At 65.8% G+C, this 24,030-nt stretch overlaps 1 protein-coding gene across 10 annotated transcripts in view; it reads left to right on the top strand.

The window, feature by feature from the left end:
* Positions 1–24,030, top strand: part of CBFA2T3 (CBFA2/RUNX1 partner transcriptional co-repressor 3) — an 82,123-nt gene that overhangs the window by 42,593 nt on the left and 15,500 nt on the right. For 5 of the 10 annotated variants that reach the window (XM_053906767.1, XM_053906768.1, XM_053906762.1 and 2 more), the window contains 2 exons: positions 17,447–17,593; positions 20,496–20,573. The exons of 1 other annotated variant lie outside the window; for it this stretch is intronic. In XM_053906767.1, the coding sequence (XP_053762742.1) occupies positions 17,473–17,593; positions 20,496–20,573 (199 nt within the window). In that variant the 5' untranslated portion in view covers positions 17,447–17,472. Of the gene's footprint in view, positions 1–16,315; positions 16,393–16,416; positions 16,438–17,446; positions 17,594–20,495; positions 20,574–21,479; positions 21,721–24,030 lie in introns of those variants that run through there. 4 more of the 10 variants (XM_053906764.1, XM_053906763.1, XM_053906769.1 and 1 more) reach the window with 4 other exon arrangements.

Below are 24,030 nucleotides of genomic sequence, written 5' to 3'. Positions count from 1 at the left end.
CGGCCTGCCAGAATGGCGGGCTCACTCCCATCTCACAGAAGGGGACGGTGGGTCCAACAGGCGTTCAGGGTGCACCTACTGTGCGCCAGGACCCTCCTCCTGAGGAGCCGCCCTGCCGGGAGGGTGGGGCAGGTGGGGGGCCTTTTCGAGGCCGGGACCCTTGTCTTTCTACCCCGCCCTTCTCGGCTTGTCTCTTCAAAATAAGTCCCCGTGAACACTGTCACACTACGCAGGGTGGGGGCAGTGTGACGTGGGGCCCAGCCCGAGGGCACCCAGGAGACGAGGCTGCAGGTCTGGAGCCCCCAGAAGGATGCTGGACTCCCGGTGTGTGTCAGGGCGGGGGGTGGGGGGAGGACGCAGATGGGAGCCAGGGTCTGTCCCCAGCCTCCCCAAGCCTGGGGTTTCCCTACCGTCCAATGGGAGACCAGGCCTCCACCAGCCGCAGAGGCCTCAGAAAATCCCCGCAGGGCTGTTTGACTCAGCAGGAACCTACCCCAGATCCCCTCGAGGTTCTGTGAGACTATTTGGTGGAATGAGTCAAAACATCCAGAAGGTTCCCGCTTACGCGGGAGGCCGGGAGGCGGCAGGGCCCGGCTTGGCTCTCCCCTCCCCCAGCACAGCTGCCACCGCGGCTGCGCCAGCACGGGGCCCATCTGCCCGCCTGGCGCCTTCCCAAGGCCGGGGGGGGGGGGGGGGGGCGCCAGGGGCCAGCAGGGATGGGAGCCGTGCGGTGCCCGGGGTCCAGGCTCCTGCCCTCTCTGTGTCCTGGGAAACGGCCCAGCAGTCCCGCCCCGGGGGCTGGTGCCGGGTGTGGACGCGGAGCCCGGGGCGGGCACGGTGAGTGCTCACTGACCCCTGGCGTCAGCCTTCTCCCAGGTCCACACCCGCCGCCCGAGTTCCCCGTGGGAGTCAGATGGGGTGGAAATGCTTCCTGCGGATGGGGCAGCCCCTCCTGCACTCTGCACCCCTCGGTCCGCACCCCCCCGGTGGACGTGGGGCTCCTCCCCCCAAGTGGGCAAGGCCCCCGCGTCCGGACCACCCAGGGCGGCTGGCCAGGGGTCTCCCAGCCTGGAAGGACAGGCCTTGGGGACATTCTGCTTCCCGTTGCCCCTGGGAGAGCCAATGGGGGCGGAGACAGGCTCAGGGTTGGCAAGCCGGCCTCCCCGTGTCAGGACCCTCTGCTGCTTCCGTGGGCCCAGTGCTGCCCCACGTGCTGTGGGGAGTCCCTGCCCCCAAATGACTTCACTGCTATTAGATGCAATTTATTGCTCAAATCAGTTAGAAGGCCCCAGGGAAACAGCCCAGACCTCATGATGGCTGCTGGGTGTGGAAAGGAAATGTACGTTCCAGAAGGTCTGGAGACCTCCACCCCAGGGCAAGGTCTGGGTGTGCAGGTCTCCCGGACAGTGTGCAGGGTGGGTCCTGAGAAATGGGGCCTTGGCCCCCAGTGGCTCAGGAGACCGCCAGCCAACACACGGGTCAGCCTGGTGACCTGCCTGGAAGAGGAGGCAGGCAGGGAGCCGTCGGCAGAGAGACCTGTGGAAGGGCGGAGTCCGCACGCCCACGCTTCGAAGCAGAGGCGAGCGCCCCTCCATCTCCGAGGGGAAATGTTGGGGCCATGCCCGGCAGAGGGCCATGCCCACGGCCCATGGCCGGGAGGTGGGCACACGGCGGACCTCAGACCCGAGGGTTGTACCCAACCCCTCCCCAGCTTCTGCTTGACTGGGGCACCCTGCGAGGGTTCCCCTCCCTGCTTGCCAAACCGGGGAGGCTTGGGGTATCGGTAGGACCAGGCTGGGCCCGGGCAGCTGTGTGAGCTCAGGCAGGGGCCTGTGTGGAGCTGCACGGACTGGGTCGTAACCCCCACTCTGGCCTGCTTAGCTGTGTGTTTTGGGCGGTTACTGAACCTCTCTGTGCCTCTGCTGTCCCATCTACACGATGGGAGGAGTGACACATTTTAGGTTTTCACTATGATTATTAAATGACAGAAAGACCTAACAGGCTGTTGGAAGGATTGGACCAGTTAATGTCTTGTCAGCCACGTAGCATCGGCTGTTTGCCTGTCCTCCCTCCGAGGCTGGGACTGGATTCCAGCAGGGGCCGGTCACCGGTCCTGAGGGCTGCACCGGGACCCAGCTTTGGAAGGCATCTGCCCCCAGGGATGGCATGGGGTAGACTCTGGCCTCTTGTGTATCGCCGACTCACCGCTCTGAGACATCCCCGCGGCGCAGGCAGCCCCCTAAACAGACACCCACGCATAGTAGGATAGGCAGAATGTTCTAGAACACTGGGGACATCGGGTTTCTCACTGGTGGAGTGAGGGGTGGGCTGGACCCTCATGTGCCAATACACGGACAGCATACCCGCTCGAGCCACGCTGATGCCCAGGGCAGACGTGGCCGATGGACCGCGGCCCTCCCTTCCCTTTGGGTCCGCCTGAGCCAACAGCATACCTCCTTCTCACGAGCGGCCCTGTGCCCACTTCTTGCCTGGACTTGGCACGTGGGTGCAGAGCTGTCGGCCCCTCAGCCCGGACAGGACCTGGCCATCTCAGCATCTGTAAACCGGCAAACCTGGGGAAGAGATGGGAACGGGTCCGACAGCCGCTCGCATCCGTGGGAGGCGGGACGTGCCGTTGCGGGTAGAGCGAGGACCCTGAGGTGCCCCAGGAAGCAGAGAGCCCGAGCGTGGCCGCTGTGGTGTAGACCACGCTACTCGCCACAGGCCCTGGAACTGCAGTCCTGGTGTAAACCCTGCTCCGGCAGGCGCGGGCCACGGGACCTTGGATGGGCTGTGCCCGCCTCCCACGAGCCTCCGCGTGCCCTGGGCCGGACGGTGAGGCGGGCGGGCCGGGCCGGGGGGTTACGGCCCACCGTGGAGGCTGAGGAGGAGGGTCAGGCTGGTAGGAAATGCTGGCAGGGGCGGGGGTGCTCCCCGGAGGCGGCCCTGAGGGCTCCAGGCTCGGGCAAGGCAGGCATTCGGCAAGGTGTCCGTAAGCAGCCGCCGCCCCCGCTATTATTTGCCAGCGGCACCCGCTCTTAGGGGGTCCCCGATCCCCTGCAGACGGGCCGTCCTGGGCGAGATCCAGGCCCCGCTCCCCCGGCAAAAGGGCGCCCTGAAGGCCCGTCCTCCACCTTCAGTGCCTGAGGGACAGGAGGGCCTCCGCCTTCCTCGCGGGGAGCCAGGGGCCCCGGGAAGAGGTGCCCGCGCGACAGCCCCAGATCGGGGGAATCCCGGCTGGCGCTTTGCCACCACCTCCCTGCCACCCTCCTCCACCAGGAGCCAGACACATTCCAGATCCTTGCCAAGCTGGGGGAGGGACCGCACTCGCTTTCCTACTCCCAGCCGTCCTTTCTGCTGCCTGCGTGTAATTAACAGAGTAATTAAAAACAGGATGAGTTAATTGGTATTCATTTATGTGGCAGATGTTTTTAATTGAGGCAGGAAACAATTTACCTGTTTACATAAACAATGGCAAAGCCAGGCTTGTAAAACACATTTTTAAAAATATTTTCCTCCCCTTTCCTAAAAAGAACTGAAATCCGTCGGTCTCCCCGGTGCCTGGGTGTGAGAGCGAGCAGGCCCCACCTCGAGGGAGGCCTGGGGGGGAGGGGGGGCCGAGAGGAAACATCTGTTTAAAAGGTCTGCTTCCAGAGGACGCTGTTTTCTTTCAATTCAGAGAAAGGAGGTGTTGTTCCCAGGTCGTGGGGACACCGGCTCTCGGTGGCGCCTCCCTAGATGGCTCTGGGGAGCAGGGGACCCTGTTTGGGCAGAAGGCGAGCAGGCAGGTGGGCGCCCCTCTGGCGGGAGGGGAGGAGCACCCTTTCCACCTGAAGTCTGGCGCCTGGGGGGGGGGGGGTACGTGCTGGGGCCGTGCGTCTTGCACGGACACTGCACCACGTGGAGTCGAATGGAGCGAAAGTACAATTTAGGTTCCTCGTCACGCGGCCGCCTTGCTCATGGTGCCCCTGATTCATGGCCCTAGAACCTTCCGCGGCAGTCACAGGAGCTCTCGGCGATGAAGGACCCGCGTGCGCCAGCGAACAGCGGCCCCGGCCCGACCTGCCCCGTCCTGCCCTGTCCTCGTCCCCCCGGGGCTGCAGGCAGGCCGGGTGAGCCAGTGTCCAGGGAGAGCCCAGGAGCCCCGCAGAGGCAACGAGCGTTCCGGAAGTTCCCAGGTGTAGGCTGGCCCCAAGTTGGCACTTACTGTATGCCTGGTGGCGGTGCTGGTTTCGCTCTGATCCCGTTAACTCTCCAAGGAAGAGCTAATCACGCCCGCGTCCGGGCACCGGGCAAGGAGACCCCGCGTCCTCGGACGCGCACGAGCCCAGCGGAGAAAGGCCCCGGGCGGAGTCTTGCCGGAGTTTGCCTTTTCTTAAAGGGTGAGCACGCACAGGGTGTATCCGCACGGAAACATCCGGAAGCATCCACAAGAATCGTCCACAGAGGCCACTTGGGGTGGCGGGCGGAGGGCTGGGGACCCCGTTCCCCCGTCCCCGTGTCTTTGCCGGTGGAGCATTGCCGGAGCGGGGTTCTCCTCCCTGCCCGTGGCGGCCCGTCACCGCGGGCACGTTGCCGACTTCTCTGGAAGTAGGGTAAGTAGCAGGGCCTGTGACCAGGGCCTGTGACCAGACCTCGGCCGGGGATGCGCAGCGAACGCGCAGAAATTCTTGGCACTGAAAGCTGGGGAGAGCGATCCCCTTGAGGCTCATGGCAGCACCTGCCCTGGCAGAGTCTGGGCTGTGCCTTCTGGGTGACGTACGGCTAGAGTTTCCGGGACATTTTGATGGCTCCTGGGGCACGAAGACGGAATGTTCCAGAATCCACCAGGGAGAGGGCCCCGCAGAATGTGGTCAGTAGCCACCATGAGGCGGGCTCAGTTCCCTCCCTCCTGGAGGTGCTGCGAGACCACCCAGCCTCCAGGCCCCTCCTGCGTTGCGGCGGTTAAATCATAAAATGAACCACAGCCGTGGATGTCTGAGGAGGTGAGCGGGGACCACAGGCCCTTCTTCAATGCTGTGTGACCTGGGGCCAGGACCTGAACCTCTCCGAACATCTGGGAAGTGAGGGCCTCCCGGGTGCTGTGAGCTGTGAGCGGTGACGTGTCGGGCTGGCCTCCTGCCTTTACCAAGTGCTCTGCCAGAGGAGGCCTGAATCTGCCAGCAACCCAAACCCCACGGAGGCAGAGGCAGGAGGACCGCCCTGGGATGTCCGCGGCGGGAGACTCCGGGGATGCGTGTGCCCCTGGGAGGGGCCGGGAGCCACGGGTCTGGCCCTTCCCGGGTCCCGGGCCCATAGAGGCTCCCTGCATCGGGCATGACGGCTGTGAGGGGCCGACTCTCGCCACAGCTCAGGCGCACCTGCTGACGGTTCCTCCTCGTCACAGTAGAGAGGGAACATCAGCGCCAGCCTGGGGACAGTGAGCCCAGCTGCCTCCTCGTGCCCCGGCCTCCCCCTGGGCGGGTGTCTCCAGCGCCTCCCTGCCCCCGCTCCTGTTTGAGGGTCTGTTTGCACGGTGTCTCCCGGGGTCCCTCAGGGGCTGTCACCAGGGGCTGTGTCTGCACCCCTCGGGGGAGACCGTGAGGCTCAGAGAGGTCGCCGCGTCCTGGGTGCCACACTCTCGTCTGCATTCGTGTCTCTTGCGTGCACGTGACAGGTGAACAGGTCCACACGGGTCACGCACACACGAGGGTGGCCGTTCTGTGGCTGGGGGCTGGCGGCAGAATCGCCTGGCACTCGGGGAAGGGCCCTCGGTTGGACACCCGTGCAGGACACAGCGCCAGGGTCTAATTGTCATTTAGCATTCATTCGGGCGGCGCTGTTATTTTAAATTCTGGAAGCTTTCCTCTGGAGATATCAAGGTGATACGCAGCCAATTTGCACATTTCTTAAACAATGAAAACACTTTGGGGATGAGTTAAGCCTTCCGTGGCGCCCCATTGCCAGCAGAGGAGAATCCTAAGCGCTTGGCCGGGTTTTCCAGACCCTCCACAGACTGGCTGGACCTTCTGTCGCGCCCCCCGCCGCTGCCCGCCGTGGATGCCCGTGCGGTGTGGTGCGTGGTGACTTCGGTCACCGTGCGTGCCTCCTTTCTCCGGGTGTGCGAACCCCACGGCCGCCAGGCTCCAGCCGCTCATCGCCGCTCCTGGAAGCTTCCCTGACACTGAACACCCCAGCCCAGGGTGTGCCCGCGGCCGTCTGTGCCCCTCCCCACTCGATCGGCCCCGTCAGAGGGCAGCCTGGCTAACTTACACCCCAGGGCGGAGGACCTCCCTGGTCTTCAAGTCCTTTTCCTAGCTAAGTGATCTGGGACCGAGATCTGTTTATTCACTTGGGTGACGGCTCCTAACTACCTGTCACTCCGTTATCCCTTTTGTGGCCGGAGGGGCAGTGCTGGTGGCTAGCGGGCAGTTTAAAAACAAATCAAGGGCAAGGTTTAAAGGGGCGGTGGCTAGTCCGGAAGAAAGAGACAAGGAAATCTTGCCCCCCTTCTCCCCAAGGGCAGTTTCCGTTTCCTTTTAGAGATTCTCTGAATATATATTCGGTCGCCTTTAAAAAACTCCAGGGGGGGTTGACATCCTTTCTTGGTGTCTCACCCCTCCCATAGGAAACGGGCACGCAGGGACCCCACAGAGTCTGCCTGTGCCGCCCCCCCCCCCCCGCCCGGCGCTCTGTCTCAGCCCCTCCCGGGGGACAACCAGCGGCTGGACCCTGCTGTTCAGATCTCAGTGTACGTGTCCTTCACCCGGGAGGCCTCGCTGACTCTCCCCCACCCAGGGGAGGGCCCTCCTGGGGTCCCTGGCCCTCTCCCCGTTCTGTCCTAGCCAGGTGTGTGAGTCAAGAAGTCCTCGTGGGGTGCTCACGTAACGGGCGCTTGCTTGATCGTCAGAACAGCATCCCCCCCAGTGTGCAGACGAGGAAGTCGAGGCTCGGAAGAGCGAAGGGCCTTGGAAGGGCCACTCGAGACGAGAGGCCCGGAGCTAAACTCCACCCGCCCAACCCCAGGACTGGGCTTGTCCCACTACTGCACAGATCTGTCTGTCCGCCCGCCTTTGCACCCGTCCACCTGTCCCCTCGTGCGTTCCCTTGTCCGTCCGTCCACCTGCCCGTCCACCTGATACTCCCTCCTCTCTCTCTCTACTCATCCACCCGGCCAGTCGTGACAGCACACCCGTTGTCCCAGCCCAGTCACACTCAGGTGAGTGTGCCCGTGTGCAGATGGGCCCCGTCCCCTCGGTGGCCGACGTGCGCGGGAGGCCTGGGAGGGGGCTCCCGGAGCTCCCGGACCAGTGCCGGGCAGGGGGGGCACCCCTTCCTCCCGCTGCCCCTCCCCCCAGCAGGCGGCCAGATGGCAGGGCGCCTCCCCCGCGGCTCTGAGGGAGCCGCTCGCTCTTGGCCGCGCAGCCCCGGCAGCTGGGCGAGGAATGCGCTCCCTTCACGCGCCAGCCGCAGGGCCCGCGGGCCGGCATCTGGGTCGCGTTTGCGGCCCCCTCTGGGGAGCACGGCAGCTCGGAGCCCTCGGCGCCCCCCTGCCCTCCAACCTCGCGCTCGCTCGGCGCCAGGAGGCCGCAGAAGGCGGGGACGCGTGCCCAGGAGGCCGTGCCCTCCCCGCTTGTTCGGGGGCGTCGGCGGCCCGGCCCCGACCCAGACTCTGAACCGCTGTCCCCCCGGGAGCCACGGCCGCCTCCTCGTGCCTCCTCCGCGCGTGCACTTGTTCACGAGGCGGAACGTCGTGCGCTTCTCCCCTCCTGGTTTGGACGCGCGGGTCGCCTTCCCTCGCGATTCGACGGTATTCCGTGGCGTCCTTTCCGCTCGCCCGCGAGGCTTCCGTCCCCCACACGGGAGCCGGCGGCTCGCGCCCTCCGGGTGTGCCTGGTCGCCAGCGTCACCTGCCCCGGTCGCCGCGGCATCGGGACCGGCTCCCGACTCCCACGACGGGGCTGTCGCCACGTGACGTGAGTGGAGCTGCCCGGCGCGATCTGTCTGGGGCCTGGCGTCGTTCACGCGGTCGCACGTGGGTGAGAGGCGGTCTCACGGGCTGCCGCGTGCGTCTGCTCTCCCCGCTCGCGCTCTTCCCCCGACGGGCCTCCCACGGCCCATTTGCCCCCGAACCTGATGAGCATTTGGATGGCTTCCAGCCTGGGCGTCTTGGCCAAGTGGCTGGAGGGCGCTTGCCGCCGAAGCCGCCGTGCCCGTGCTTGTGCGGGTTCTGTGGTGTGGTGGTTCGGGCTGGTCGATACTGAAGAGCAATTTCCAAAGCCAGGGCACCCACGGCGGGATGTTTGAGGTCCTGTAATGCTGCACCGACCAGAGAAGTTCCTTCACGGCCCTCTGCTGGGGCCACCTCGTTTGTCCCCTCTTGTCACGCTCCTAAACAACGCAGTGATCAACATCCTCAGAGATAACTCTCTGCCTGCGTCCCCGAGGGTTTCCCTAGAACGCATTCCCTAAGGGGAACGTGGCCGTCCACGCTGAGACGCCACCGCAAGAGGAATGAGAAGCAGAGAGGCGGGAGTCTCTGGGTCAACTTCCCCTCGTGCGCTGTGATGGGACCCTGGCCCCCGAAGTCCCTTCCGGCTCCCAAATGGTTCTCAATACCACAGTGTATCAGTCAGGTTCTACTGTGTAACAAACCACCACAAAACTTAGCTGCTGAAACAACCACTGTGGTCTGGCTCCTAGTTATTGGGGCGGGCAGGTTAGGCAGGTCCCCTGGGCACTCTTGGTCCCACCGGGCTTGCTTTCGGGTCTGTGGTCAGCAGACTGCGGGTGGGCCCTCGCGTGACCGGGGACTCAGCCGGGCCAGCTCTGCCCCACGAGAGTCCCGTCCTCTGGCAGGCTGACTGAACAAGAGAGCGAGCGCAGCAAACGCCCCCGTGTCCCGACTCAGAGTCGGCTGACGTCGCTTCTCACTTCCGCCACGTCTGGAGCCAGGCCCGGGGCCAGCCCGGACGCAGAGCAGGGGCCTCCCGGCCGTGTCGAGTACTTGGAAGAGTGGCAGTCACACAGCAAGGGGCGTGGGTCAGGGAGGGTGAAGGACTGAGGCCTTTTGTGATGCGTCCACCCCACAGGTGGGGGGGGGGGGTCTTAAGCTTACTGCTGCGGGGCAGGCTCCAAACGGCCCCCGGTCCTCGGCACTTTGCGGGGTACTGCCGTGCTGCCTCCAAGTACAGCCTCGGAGCCGCCCCCAGCCGAGGCCTGCCCAGGCTCTGCCCGCCGCAGGGAGCCGAGCTGTCAAATGTGAGGAGGGTGGGGCCCAGGGCAGCGCGAGGGCGGGCGGGCGGGGGCGCCGGTTCTCTCTCGGGGCCGGTCCACAGACCGTCGAGGGTGTGCCGCAGACCGGCCGCCTGCCTGGCACCGTCTGGGCTCCGTCTGGGGGTTAGCGGTCAGCGGGGAGACGGGCAGCGGACACGACAACCGACATGGGATGATCGCAGGTGCAGACAAGAGGCCCCAAGAGAATAAAGTCGGGTGAGGCGGCAGGACGGGCAGGGTGGGGCGGTTCTGGCTTGGGGGCCGGGCAAGGCTTCTCCTCCGAGGAGGGACATGTGAGCCAGAGCCGACTGACGAGGAGACAGCCTTGTGAAGGTCTGGGGAGCCCTCCAGCAGGTGCAAAGGCCTGCAGCAGGACAGGGGTGCTGGACAGGCAGGTGGCGGGGGAGGGCGGCCAGAGTGCGGGAGGCGTGGCGGGGTCCTGTCTGCCTGCCCCCCATCGGGCCCTGGGACACGAACTGGACGGTCCCGCCCCGTCTTCCCGGTTCCTGATGGGCCCAGGTCGGTCTGTAGAGAGTAAACGTGCCGTGCTTTTCCAGAGATGCTGGGAGGAGACAGGCCACATGTGTCTGGCATGAGGTCTCTGAGCCTGGGGCCACGTACCCAGGTCAGAAGCGGCGAGAGGGCCCGGCCTGGAGGGGCCCCTGGGCTGGGGCTGCAGGCCGTTCAGGTGGGGTAGCATCTGGTCCAGTTTTGTGTCTCTCAGTGACAGACGGACCCTCCCACCCAGGCCGACCGGCTCCCTCCACTGCCGATGGGATGTCGTGACGCCTGCTTACGGCGGCCCGGACACCGCCCAGGGTCCCCTCTGTGGCTGCGAGGGGCCTTCCCTGTGGACCCCTCCCCCTTGGACACAGGCTCGCTGTCACCCCTGTGCGCACGTTCACGGGGAGGGACGAGCTCTGCGTGCACCAGCTCGGGACATCAGCCTCAGAGCCGGACGCACGTGGGATCTGCCGTGTGGTGGCTGTGTGACCCCGGGGCAAGTGACAGCGCCACTCTGTGCCTCGGTTTCCCCACTGTACCTGGGGGCTCTAACACCTCATGGCGTTCCCAGGAGGAGTTGAGGAACAGAAGGTTTTCGGCGCCCGGAACACGAACAGCTCCCGGCAAAAGGGAGCGAGTTTAAAATCAAAGTTGTGGGGGTGTGCGGCACGTGGGGGCCAGCCCTTCCTCCCGGGACCCCGCAGCAGGGCCCCCCACGCGTGCGCACCTTTAGCAAGACGCCATGTCCGTGAGTGCTGGACTCTGTCCGTGGGTCACCCTTCTGTGACTCCTGGGGGTGGGGTCTCCCCGCCCTCCTTGTCAGGGGTGAAAACCAAGGCCCAGAGTAGAAAGGCCACTGACGGTCCAGCCAGGGGACAGAGACGGGACAGAGGAAGCCAACCAGAACCCTGGTTTGCGAAGCCCCTCTGGGCTCTGGCCCAAAACCACCCCCACCGCAGAAGCGGGAATTACGGGCCCCACGTACCAGTGGGTAAACCGAGGCTCAGAGATGTGCCGTTTTCCTGAGTTCACAGTTGTTCGCAGAGCAGGATGGGAGCCCCGCTCTCCTGAGTCCCAGCCCGGCTTTGTTGCCGTGGTGACCTGTGACCTCTGCCACTGGCCACACAGGCCCAGGGGGTCACGGGGTCCCTGAGGCCGGGCAGGCCGGGGTGGCCCAGCACCGTGCCGTGGGCAGGGCAGCGTCCGCAGAGCTCACAGCCAGAGGAACGACCCCCAGGGCCACGTGGAGGCTCTGGACGGCCGTGGCTCCAAGCCACAGAAAGCCCGCTGCGACCAGCAGAGGGGAAAATACCAATCCCTGTATTTTCATATTATTTCTTGTTCCTCCGGCCGCAGAGGCTGTAAGAGAAAGCAGATGTGGGAAGCACCTGGGACTCATCAGGGCTGCACCCCCCCCGACCCCAAAAATCCTGAGCGGCTTTTCTGGGGATCAAAGACAAGCCTTCCCTCTGACCTTGGCCCAGGAGCCTCCTGGTCAAGCCCACCCGTCTGGGCATGGAGGGTCACCCAGTGTCCTGGGTTCGCCCTGAAGGCAGGCAGCACCCCCCCCCCAAGCCCCTTCGTCTCTTCCTCAGCCTGGTGGCTCCCATCTGTCGCCGGTCGGACCCTTCTGAAATGTGTGTCTTCCTAGGAATTCACGCCTCATTTTTCCTGTTTATCCCACACACGCCCATAGCCGAGGAGCCCTTGCTCCCGCACCAGTCAGAGAGGCTTTGGAGAGACCCCCAGGGCCGAGAGCAAGGTCCCCACTGCAAGGGGGTGGCTGTGAAGGAGGAGGGGCACTTGAGGGGCAGGACGGCAGAGGTCTGGGGGCTCAGTGCCCCCTCCTCCACGAGAGATCTCTTGCCCCAGTCTGCACCGCTCCCCGGGGAACCACACATCCTGTGTGAACTGCTGGCCGCCTCCTGGGCCCAGGCCCTGCACAGAGCCCCGCGGCCCCCGAGGGGATGATGGTCTCCGCGGAGGGGGCCCCTCGGCCTTCCCTGCAGGGACCTTCCCACCCCACCCTGCAGCCCTGCCTCTCACAGCTCTCCGGCCGAGCCCCTTTCCCACGTGGCCAGGAAACCCACTGGACCGAGTGAGCCACAGCGGATGCCCACGCCCCCCGTGGGCACAGAGGCCTTGGAGGTGCCGAGCCCTCGGGGGGGCGGCTGCACAGACCGGGGGCGCGGCTCTGGCCCTTACAGGGCTGCGGGCCGCTGGGGAGACCGTGTGCCTGGCGGCTGTCCCCCACCTGCTGGCCTCACTGGGGTCCACGTGCGAACGCACCCTTGAGCCCCCCGTGGGTCCCGCCCTCCGGGGAGCACGTGTGGCTTCTTGTCTCCTCCGTGGGTGTGGAGTCGGGCTTGTAATTAGAAGGGGGCTTTGGGCCCCACGTGGAGCCGCTGTCCGAGAGAGGAGGGACAGGCGGAGCCTGGCCTCCCGCCTTCCGTCCCCTCGTCTTTCCGGTGCGCAGTGCTGCGGGTGCTGAGGGCGGTGGGGACGTGGCTACGCGGCAGCTGGGGCGCGATCGTGTGTGGCCCCGAACGCCACACGGCAGCTTGACCCCCACAGGGAAGGAAGTAGGGAGCCACTGCGGGTCCCTGTGGGGCGCCTCTCTTGCTGTGTGATGCTGGGCCTCAGTGTCCCCACTGGAAAGTGGGCGATGGGGGTCTCCTCCTCAGGGGCAGGCGTGTGAGGAGGGCGCACTCACCACCCGCACTCGGGGTTCCGGAAGCCCGGGCCCAGCCTGGACGGACAGACCAGGGGCTTCTGACAGGCAGAGCTACCCCGCTCCGGGGTGGGGCTGCCCAAAGGGGCGGCTGGAGGGTCTGCAGGGGACAGGCCCCTGCTCTTCCCATGGAGCTGCCCAGCCCTCGCGGGGTGCTGCGCGCTCCCCTCAAGGCACCCCCGGGCTCTCCCCGGGGCAGGCTGGGCTCCAGACCCTCCAGCGGGGCAGACACGCAGGGGGCCAGGACTCAGACCTGCTGAAAGGGAGCGGGTGAGGCGCGGAGGCTGCCGTCACGAACTGCTCCCCCCTGGATTCTCCTGGCGGTAATTCAAGTATGTACAGAGCGCCTACTGTGTGCCCAGCGCGGTTCTAGACACTCGGCCTCACTGAGAGAGAAGGTTGCCTTTGGGCAAAGACGCAGGGGAGGTGAGCTCACGATACCATGAAGGTATCTGGGGGAAAGACTCCCTGGCAGAGGGAACAGCCCGTGCAAAGGCCCTGAGGCAGGAGCACTTGAGTAGACTCGGAGAGGGGAGGTGTGGGAGATGAGGGTGGAGAAGGGCCGGGCCAGGCACGAAGGAGCCCATGGGCGCTCTCGGGGTGCTGGCTGAGGGGCAGGGAAGCCACTTTGGTTTTTTTGGGTTTTTTTGTTTTTTTTTTTTAATTTTTTTTTATGTTTATTTCTGAGACAGAGAGAGACAGAGCATGAGTGGGGGAGGGGCAGAGAGAGAGGGAGACACAGAATCTGAAGCAGGCTCCAGGCTCTGCGCTGTCAGTCAGCACAGAGCCCGACGCGGGGCTCGAACTCACAAACTGCGAGATCATGACCTGAGCCAAAGTCGGTCGCTCAACCGACTGAGCCACCCAGCTGCCCCCATCCACTTTGTACCAGTTTTGGGGAACACATCTTGGCCCTGTGGTTCCCAAGAAAGGCAGGCGTATGGGTGTACGTTGGCTGGGGTTTTAGAATATTGCCTGCTGTCGGGCCAGGGGCAGAAGCTGGGAATTCAGGGACAGGTCCGGCCCCCGGCTCTGCCCCTCACCTGCCCTGTGGAGCCCTCACCTTTCGGGGACAGTGAGGACGGGTCCTCACCGGGAAGTGGAGCACACCGTGAGGCTGGTCTTGACCGGACGACCTTGGAGGGGGGCTTGAGTGGCCGAAGGGGAAATAGGCACCGGTTGCAAACGTGGGTTTCCCTTTGGCCTCGGCACCACCAGAGCCACCGAGATCGCGGCGCATTCTTAGCACTCGTCCCACACCCCTACGTACAGATGTGGACACTGAGGCTGGGGGGCAGCGTGCCCAGAGTCCTTGCCGCACCCCCGGGTTCTGCCCTCTGCAGAGGGGGTGAGGGGGCCTGCACCGAGCTTCCGGAGCCCTGCAAAGGCTTCTGCTCTGCTACTTGTGAGGCTGGCCTCTCTCTCATCCTGGGAACTCGAGAGGGGCTCGGAACCTTTGTGGCCCCCCCTCCGGCCGGCGCATCAGTTCCAGGGGAGGGGCCTGGGCTGCGGCCTCATCCCGGGATGGCAGGGCCCTGAAGGCGGGCCTGCCTGGTCCTGACAGGGGGCACGTCCCAGGACTCCACGGACAGACTGGTTTCTGGGGCCAGGCGGCCTGGGTTTGCGGCCAGCTTCCCCTCCCTATACCGGGTTTCCTCACCTGCCCACCTCATATGCTTATTGTGGGGTGAGCTGAGGTGATTCGTGTGAAGTGCCCAGGTCAAGGCCCAGCGTGCACTCAGGACTTTATCACCATGGCTTTGTTACCTACCTGTCAATACCGGTCCCTGCCGGTGCAAAGGCCCTGAGGCAGGTTACCTGCCCACGTTCCTACTTTCTCATGACCTTTGTAAGGGTCAGGTGAGGTACCAGCAGAAATCAGACCCAAATGATCAAAGCAGGGGCTTATTACTTCTGGCAGCAATACAGACTTGAGGCAGGCAGAGGAAGGTTCTAGAACCCAGGGCTGGGAGCTCTGGGTTGTGGCCAGTTCTCAGCCAGGCCGGGCGGGCTGGGAACCACAGCCGGACAGGGACAGTGATGGATGGGGTGGCTTGTTCCGGCACATTCCATGTTCTTTCCCACCGGCTCCGCCCGGCCTCGGAGAGCTGCTTCCTCTGCGGACGGATTAGAGACATTCAGCCGGGGACTGGATACGCTGTCTGGGAAAGACGCAGGGTCTCCCATGGGCCTGTGGCGTGCGGGCTGAGGTCTGGGAATGTTCTCAAGGGGGGTGGGGGGGAGGCAAGGCTGGCGGTGGGGGCCACAGCGCCTCCGCTCGCTGGGACGCCCAGGCGTGAGCCGACTCGTGCGCTTCCAGACCCGCACCGGGTCCCCGGCCCCCCAGCGTGCCAGGTGGGAGCCGCCACAAAGAGAGCCCCCGTGGGGTGGTGGACGGGCAGTCAGAAGAGGGAGGGACCGCGGGTTGCAGGCGGGTAGATGAGCTGCCCGGGGCATACCCGGACCGCTACTCTGCCGTGTGAGCTGAGCAGGTCAGCTGGCCTCTCTGTGCCTTGGCTTCCCCACCGGAAAGTGGAGACGAGAAGAGCCGCTGAGGGCTGTGGGAAGTCACACAAGCCGCGGTTCTGGGCCCTTCCTCAGAGGAAGACCAGGCTCCTGGCTCACCAGCTGTTCCACAGCCCCTTGCCGAATTTCATCGACCGCTCGTGTGCACGGACCGCTACCCCACCTGTAGAGGAGTAGAGAGACTCAGAGGGGTGCAGGGGCTTGCCTCAGGTCACACAGCCAGGGAGCAGTAGAGCCGGGACTCAAACCAGCTTCGCGAGACTCACGAGGCCCCTGTGCTTGTCACCCCCGCACTTGCGGCCTCTTCTGGAAGGATGCGTGGTGGTGACACTGAGCCCGCTCGCCGTGTGCCCTCGGCAGACGCCGCACGTCTCTGTGCCCGTGAATCGGGGCCCCGGCAGCCGCCCCCCGCCCCCCGGGCTCCGGGGCAGAGAGCAAGCCGTGGGCGCTCGCGTGTGTCCTCCGTGATGCACGTCCGTGGGATGAGTGTGGCCACGAGCCAGGTGCTCACAGGCGGGGGGAGACTCCACGCGACCCGGTGTGCTGGCCCCTGGCACCCACGGTAGCCCCTGAGGGCCCGGCTCGTGATAAACAGGTGCCGTGTGAGGGGCGGGCGGGCAGGCGGGCGGCTCTGGTGGGTTCCCTCCGCCCTCTCCTGTGGGCAAAGCCGAAATGAAGCCCCCGGCGTGGAAGGGCTTTGGAGAGTGGGAACAGGCCGCACGTCCCCCGTGTCCCAGCCTGGCATCTGAACCCCGCCCCCCCAGGCCCCGCCCGGGTGACATGTCAGACGGTGGGGGGGGGGGCCGGGTCTGCACCCCGCGGGGTGGCCCGGGGCCCACGGTGGCCGGCGCATTTGCCTTCTTTGGTTGTCACCAGGGACTGGCCGCCGGCCCCGCGGCCAGGCGGCGTTGACGGGCCCCCACAGCTGCAGCACATGTGTGCGCGGCCGTCAGCTCCCTGACAGCGGGCGCAGGGGGCAGGGCGCCCGGCGGGAGGGAGGCCAGCGGCTGCAGCTGAGTGGACAGCAGGTGCGCGTGGCCGGGGCGGCTGCTGCTGACCGATTGCCTCCCTGCCCCGTGGGGCCCGGCGGGGAGGGGCCCTCCTCAGTGTCGGGGCCCGGGGCCCCGGGGCAGAGGGCTGTCACGGCCCCACGGGCGCTGAGGGCCACGGGCATCTCGGCTCTGTGAAGGGGGTGGTGGGGACGGGGCCGTGCCGTGCCGGGCACGGGACGGCAGTGAGTGCCGTCGTCGGCGTTGTTGATCTCCGTCCCCGGAGGCTGGCTGTCCCCGGACGCGCGCGTGCATCTGTGGGTCCTGGTCCCGCGGGGCCCCTGGGAGAGGAGACACGAGACGCAGTGACGCACAGACGGCCCGCAGGTGCGGAGCCCCGGCCCCGGGCGAGACCCCCTCGGTGTCAGCAGGGTGATCTCGGGGCAGCGGCTGGGGCAGCGTGGGCTGTGCCCCGGGAGCAGGTAGAGGATGCCGGCCCGGATGGCCTTGAGCGGCGGGGCCACCCCGACTCCCAGCCACCGCTCCGAGCTTTTTTGACCCGCCCAGGCACTGGCTGCCCTGAATTAAGCCAGACGGGGGGGCAGGGCCTCGGTTTCGCGGCGTCTGCACCTGACCCTCAGCAGAGCTGCACGTGGCAATCTCAACAGTGTCCGGGGGCACCCAGCCCACTGGTGTGGGGCCCCCACGTTGAGCGGCCAGGCCTAGAACAGCCTGACGTTGGCCGTGCCCTTGGCCAGCCGGGCCCAGGAACTACCCAGGCCAGCAGAGGGTATCGGAGGGGTTTTCCACCCCACGGGGTGGGTCAGCCTCCCAGACCTTCCTGGGGAGACCCCTCTACACGAGACTTTTCACATCTGAGAGCTGATGGGGCTCTGGGAGCCACGGTTTCCAGGGGCCCCACGCACCTGCAGCAGCCCCCACCTGGGACCTTGTTAGAAGTGCAGATTCGTGGGCTTTTCCCCAGACCTGCCGCATCAGAAATGGGGACGGACGCCCTCCAGGAGATGCACACGGCTGCCCGGTGGGGGCGGGAGGGGGGCGGGTGACGCAAAACCCCCCGGGCCGCGGGGCAGTAGACCCCAGCTCCCCAGTGAGGACCCCAGCCCCATTCCGGCTGACCCAGGATTCTCCCCGTCACACCCTCCAGCCCCCCTGAAGTGGGCTGACCCGAGCCTGACCTCTGATCCCAGGTGGGTGGGATATCGGCCACCTGAGAACACGGCTGGGGCTCATCTGCGCCCTGGAGTCGGGCCGGCTCTGTGGGCAGGACCGGGAGCCGCCCGGTGATCGCCTGGGGGTCCGCCCGGACCCCCGGCGGCGTCGGCCCGACCCCCGCGCGGCTCCCTCCCCTCCTCTCAGCCTGCTTCACCGCGTCTCTCTTCTTCTCCCCTCCCCCGTGGCCCCGGTGGCCCCCCCACAGTGGACGGGAAGGACAAGACAGCAGCGATGCCCGACTCTCCCGCCGAGGTGAAGAGTCAGCCCCGCTCCACGCCTCCCAGCATGCCGCCCCCGCCGCCTGCCGCGTCCCAGGGGGCCACTCGGCTCCCCTCCTTCACGCCGCACACAAGTGAGTAAAAGCCCACGGGGCACCGGCCGTGCAGAGCTCTTGGGGGCTCCAAGCGCCGCCGTGACCCGAGGCCCGTGCCGCGGGCCCTCTGCCCAGAAGCGCAAACGCCCGCCGTCGGGCCCTCGAGAGGGAGGAGCTCACCGTGGCTCACAGCCCGCGCTTGGAGGTTCAAATCCTAGCTCATCTACTTGGTGGCTGTGTGGCCTCGGGCGAGCTGCTTAGCCTCTCTGGACCCGGTGTTCCCCATCCATAAAGCGGGGCTGGCCGTAGTCTCCGAGTCAGGGAGCTGCTGTGAGGACAAGGGAGTTGATACAGGCTCTTACCGAGCGGCCGGCACATCGTGAGTGTTTTATCAAAGTTGGCCGTTCTGCTTGGAGCTCAGAGAGGGACGGGGGGGTCCCTACCGTCACACAGCACCTTACTCGAGGGGTGGCCCTGGGCTCAGATGCCAGGGGCTCCGCAGCCTGGCTGCAGCGGGGTGTGAGGGTGGCCGGGACCCGGGGTCAGCCGGAGCCTCGGCTGCAGGGCTGCGGTGGGCAGACTCGACCTTCGGGCCGTGTGTCCCCGGCCCGGGCCGATCCGGGCCGAGCGTCTCAGCGCACACAGCGTCTCCGGGGGGACTTCCTCAGTGCACGTGCCCCACCGGAGACCTGTTCCCTTGTGAGAAAATGGGTGACCGTGACCTCGGGGTCCCGTGCATTTGGGAAGGAGACCCCAGGCGTGGGCCGGGGGGAGCTCAGCGTTCCCGCCCCCGGGACCGGGGCTTAGCAGTGTGCCAGCAGCGGAGAGAATTCACACATGCCACCCGATCCCCCCTATTCAGAGGCCAGAAAGCCCCAGGCCTGGGGACGCTTTGCCAGACTTTGAAACCCAAGGGAAGCCCGTCTCTAGGAAGGGAGCTTCCAGTGCCCCAGCGTGATGGCAAGAGCTGCTTCTCTGGGACCTCAGACCACCCTCCTGCCCACCCAGAGCCCAGGATAGAGCGCAGGGACTGGCCCAGCTCCTTTTATCCCCGGTCGTGAACGGTACTGGTGCTGCCATTTGAGGCCAGGCAGCCGGGTTCTTTAGGGCTTGGGAGTGACCCAGCCTGCATCTGGAGAAGGGTGCTGGCCGTGGAGTCGGGAAAGGCGAGTTCAGGGCCGGGCCTGGCCGCTTGTTTGTAGGATGAGGGCTTTGAGCCAGTCTCCTGACCGCTCCAAGGTCTCCACCTGTGGTCTGGCAGGTGGAGAGATAGCACGGGCCCCAGCTGGGGCGGGGGCAGCCCAGCTCACACAGGAGCTGTACCTTCCCTTGGCACGGAAGGTTCCAGCTCATCTTCCTACGGGGCCAAGTCTGAGCCAGGGTCCCCATGAGTGGTGGAGACTGAAATGAACCTTGGCCCGCACCCCTGCCCGGGCAGGGGGGAGTGGGGGGGGGGGCGGTGCGGGGCGGCGCTGCGCACTGGCGGCCCGCGGCGCCCAGGCCTGGGGTCTGCCTGTGGCGGCCGTGGCGGCCAGGGCCCGGCCGGGCTTCCTCTCACGCAGCCACCGGCCGGCTGTCTACCTGACCCCCGTCGCCTCGGGGAGAGGCTCCCGCCGCACGTAACCGCCCCGCCAGCGGCTTGCAAGAAACAAGACCGCCGGGCCGTCCGCCCGAAATGGCCACCCCAGCCTCCAGGGTCGGGGTCCAAGCCAGAGAGGTCAGCGGGCCGTTTGCCGGTCGGACCCAGGGCTCTGAGCCGGTCGCCCGAGCGTCAAGGGCACGTCCTACTTTCCCTCTTGGTCCAGGACCCGTGTTCCCGAAAGCACGGGTCTGGGAACAAGATGTTCCAGGTCAGGGACAGGGCTGGGGCCTGTGAGTGGCTCAGGGGCTTGTCCAAGGCCTTTCTGTCCTCCCCCAAGGGCACCGCCGGCTCACGTTTCTGGAGTGGAGGTCCCGGCTTCATCTAGGGCACGGAGGTTACCAGAGACCAGTGGTTCTTTCTTTTCTAAGCTGGCACGTTAATGTTGTCGGGCTTCTGGGTCTCTGGCCTCCTCGGGGGGCCTCAGAGTTGTTCCCTAACGCATGCAAATCCCTGAGAGCAGGTGGGTAGCTGCATCGTGCACCTGCCTGGTGGGGATGGAGCCTCTGCGCTCAGCCACGGATTCCTGCCCCGAGATCCCCCGGCTTCCCCAGGACCAGCCCGTGAGCCAAGCCAGCCGGAGACTGGCCGTGAACCGTGGCTTGAGGCCTGTGGTTTTCCTTGATGACCGCCCTGGGCACAGACTCATTTGGGGGTTGAACTCTGGAGGTGGTCAGGATGGCTGAGATAACTCTGGGAAGGAATGCGAGCGGCTACTCTGCAGCTGGGAGGACCCTCAAAGGCCCATCCTGTCCTCGATTACCCCCGGTGACGGGGGGCTCACTCTCTGCCTGGGTGCAGCCTGTCTTCTTGTAGCTTCCACCTACTAATTTCCGCTCAGATCTCTTCCTGTTTGGTGCCTCCTCCCTTCGGGGTGGCTCAGTCCCGGGCTTTGTTTTGGAACCGCCATTGGCTTGTCTGTCCATGGAGACTTCAAGCCCTATGTGCGCGTGCTCAGGTCCCTTGAACACGGTGCCAAGTGGGGTTACCAGGCACCTTCCAGGAAGAGAGCTTTTTAGGAACCAGGGTGTCCAACCCATGTCGATGGAGACCCCAAAATCCTTGTAGACCTCTAGAAGGTCCTTCTGGAAGTGACGCTAGGAGACCCCCCCCCCCCGCCCAAACAACCCCATTGCTTTACGGTGGAGGAAACTGAGGCCCAGAGATGGTGACTGAGTCCCGATCCCCAAAACTGCTGTCAAGAGGCAGAGGGGGAGGGGCCGACCATGGGCGCCCCTCGGGGCAGCCCTGCCCACCCGCCCGTGCTTTCCTGACAGCGTGTTTTTCTTATTTTGCTTACAGATCGAGAGGACGGGCCCACGATGTCCCTGCCCCACGGCCGTTTTCATGGCTGCTTAAAATGGTCTATGGTCTGTCTTTGTAAGTAAAATAACAAAAACCTTGGCCTCCGGGAGGTCCTCCCCCCGGCACCCTCTGCCCTGGGAAGGCCACGGCGGTTCACCCTGCTGCCTACACGCCCCCTTACTGCGTCTGCTGTGTCCGTTAGTCCCGCCTCCCTCACAGAGAAGAGGGGCCCGGGGGCCGGCACAGGAGAGCAGGGTGCAGACCCGAGTTCACAGCCAGCCCTGCCCTCGTGAGCTGTGTGGCCTCGGGCAGGCGGGCCGCCTCTCTGAGCTCCCTTTTCCCCAGCCACAAAACAGGGTGAATTAGGCAGAGCCCGGCATTGTGAGAAGGTCACATGTCAACAGCATGTCAGTAGCTCGGCCGTCTCAAGGGCAGGCCCCGGCCCCCACCTCTCCTGACAGCGTGCCCCGAGCAGGGACTACCACCTGTGCCTCAGTTTCCCCACCTGTGACACGGCCCCATCTGTCGTCCCAGCACCTAGCGCCAAGGGCAATTGCACGGAGCCACGAGGGGCTGCTGGGCTCACATGGGGCCCGAACACGCCAGCCGCTCGGTGGCCAGTGGACATTCTGTCAGGGTCTCCGGCCGCAGGTGACACCCGTGACCGGAAGCGCTCGAGGGCCACGCTCAGAATTTGTCAGCGAGTGGCTGCAGTCGGGACAGGCCCGACTTTACGGCGGCGGGCCGCACGGTCCTGGTGTGACCCCCGCGGCCCCCAGGCTCTGAGCGAGAGGCGGCGGGACGTCCGGGTGCGTCATTCACGGCCCGCGAGGCTGTCGTCCTAGCTGCTGTGGCGGGACGCGCCCGGCCCGGCCCTGGTGGCCAGCGTGTCCCCTGAGCCTCAGCGCTGCCGGGGCGCGTGATCCTCACCCCCGGGGAGAGGGGCTGGCGGGCTCCGCGTCCCGGCACGACCCCCGCCCAGGGCGCAGGGCCGCGGGAGCCGCAGGGGTGCTTGTGTGTGCCCCCAAACCTCAGCTGGGGACACGTGTGCGGTCTAAGTTAGTAACACAGCTGTTGTGGCAATGAAAGCACTTGTGGCCGGGGGTTATTTTCGGAGTCTCTTTAGCAAGTTGCTGAGACTGCCCGGCAGCCCGCGGGAGGGAACACGGGCGAGCGAGGGTGAGCGGGCCGCCGGGAGGACCCAGGCACCGAGGGCAAGCTGGTAAGAAAACTGCAGAGAGGTCAGGCCCGGGCTGGGCCCACGGACGCCGGGTGGGGGCCCGGGAGGTGTAGACAGCCGCACCTCTTAGGAGCCTCTGGAAGATCCAGACCCCGGGCGACGGCCCGGCTGTGCCGCGAGGGACGAGCCCCTGCTGTGGTGAGGTCTCCCGTGGCAGCCGGCCGCCTCCTGGCCCGGCCGGGGCGATGGCCAGTGGCCGTCGTCCGTCTTGCCCAGGGTGTGTGTGTGTCACTGTCCCCGCGGGGCCGGCTGGAGCTCACCAGTGAGAGAGGAACTTAGCACCATGGCGGGGCCTCCCGGGCTCTCTGAGGGTCCCTCTGGACGACACCTCGCAGAGGGTGAGGGATGGGGACGCTCAGTGGGCTGTGTTTGGCGTCCGCTCTCCATCGCAGGGTGAGGGCGGCCCGGAATCAGTGACCGCCTCTGCGGGAGCCTCCAGAACCGCGTGTGGCTTCCGGGCCCTGGAGCGTTGCTTCCGAGATCGTTCAGACCAGGGGCCAGACGGGCTCCCGCTGCGTCATGTCTCCCGGGGAGGGAACAGCGGAGTCGGACTTGGGGCCACATTCCTGCAGCCCGTCCCCCCTCGGGACAGGAGGCCTGACACGTGTCCTCGTGCCAACGCTCGCCTTCGGTCAGTGGTTCCCAAGCCTCTGCTCTCGACGAGCAACCACCCGACACACAAAAGCAATCGGGAGTCAAGCATTTCAGCCCCTCCCCGTGGTAGAAGGTTAACGATTTTCTGTCATCCAGCAGGGCGCCAGGCACCAGCCCTCCGGCCCCAAAGCCCCACCTCTGGTTCAGGCCAAGGGGCCGTTTGCAAATGAAGAAACTGAGGCCAGGCCTCCAGTCTCACCCTCCTGGGCTGGTCCAGGCAGACGTGAGGCCCCAGGCGGGATGCCCTCTCCCAGCCAGGGTGGCTTCTCGTGCCCGTGAGGGCAGAACCGTCTGTCTGCTGCCCAGGGCCTACCGTGGGAGGGGTCGACCTGCGGGGTGAAGGCAGTCTTGGGGACCATGTGGAACGTGCCTGATGATCGTGAGCCTTGCCGCCCGTGGATCGGTGCCTGGCTCGTGGCCCACAGTGCAGCTCAGCGAGTCAGGGAGGGGCATTTGCAGGTGTCACGGGGGAGCAGGCCAGTGGATGGGGGGAGCCCGTCATCGAAGCTGGAGGTGGGGAAAGTGTCTGGGGAGAGCGGAGAGCAATGCCAGCCAGACAGCAGACTCAGGGTTAAGAGAGGACATTTGCTGAAGGGCTCTGGCAAGGAGGGACCGGCCGGTTCTGTAGCCCAGAGGGGACAGTGCAGCCCCAGGGCCGGAGGCCTGCAGGGCACGTAGAGGGGGTGTCCAGGCCCCAGGACAGCCACGGCTGTGGAGGGCCGGGGCCCGGGGAGGGGGACCCACGTGCCTGCCCCTCCAGGCTGGGTGAGCCAAGAGTCTGCAGAGGTCACTTCCCAGGGCCCGGTCAGGACAGGCAGGGCAGGCGTGGTCCGGAGGGGTGAGCCAACACCCCTCCGTTCAAAGCGAGCGGCATGAGTGGCACTCTGGGCTGTTGACGGGGAGCCGCTTCTCCGAGCTGACCCTGCCCGCATCCCCGTCCCGAAGAAAGGAGCCCCCACTCCCCGTCCCCGTCCCCCCAGGCTGCCAGGTCTCAGCCAGCGTGGAGGTGGCCGCAGCCTCGGGAGAGTCCCTTCCTGAGCTCCCCACCTCCCCAGACTCCCCAGTGGGGCATGAGAGCACGGCCTCTGTGCATAGATCAGCTGGACAGGGTGGGAGGGGCAGGGCACGGGCCTCGTGGACCACAGCGAGAGAGGTGTGTGCGTGAGTGTGCATCTGTGTGTGAACGTGCCTGTGTGTGTGCAAATGTGCGTGTGCGCGGGTGTCCACGTGCGTGTGCAAATGTGTGTGGAAGCGTGCGCCTGTGTGTGCGAGTGTGTGTGGGTGTGCACATGCGGTGTGCAAATGTGTGCACACCTGTGTGCATCTGTGTGTGTGAATGTGCATGTGTGCGCATGTGTGCAAGTGTGTGTGTCTGTATGCGCGCGTGTGCACGAGCGTGCATGTGTGAATGTGCGTGTGTGCAAATGTGCATGTACATCTGTGTGTGCTCGTGTGTGGATGTTCGTCTGTGTGTATGCATGTATCCGAGTACATGCGTGTGTGTGGTGCGTGTACACACGTGTGTGTTCATGTGCGCATGCCGTGTGTGTGCATGGGAGTGTGTGCAGGGATGCTGAGGCAGGGAGCGGCGGTGGGGGGTGGAAGGCATGTGCGGGGAGTGGGGTTCAGACCATCACG

Source organism: Panthera pardus, unplaced genomic scaffold (genome assembly GCF_024362965.1).
Source record: "Panthera pardus isolate Hobbes unplaced genomic scaffold, ASM2436296v1 HiC_scaffold_19, whole genome shotgun sequence".
Classification (NCBI taxonomy): domain Eukaryota; kingdom Metazoa; phylum Chordata; class Mammalia; order Carnivora; family Felidae; genus Panthera; species Panthera pardus.
Note: the sequence above shows the minus strand (reverse complement) of the source record. Positions and strands in the feature narration are given on the sequence as shown.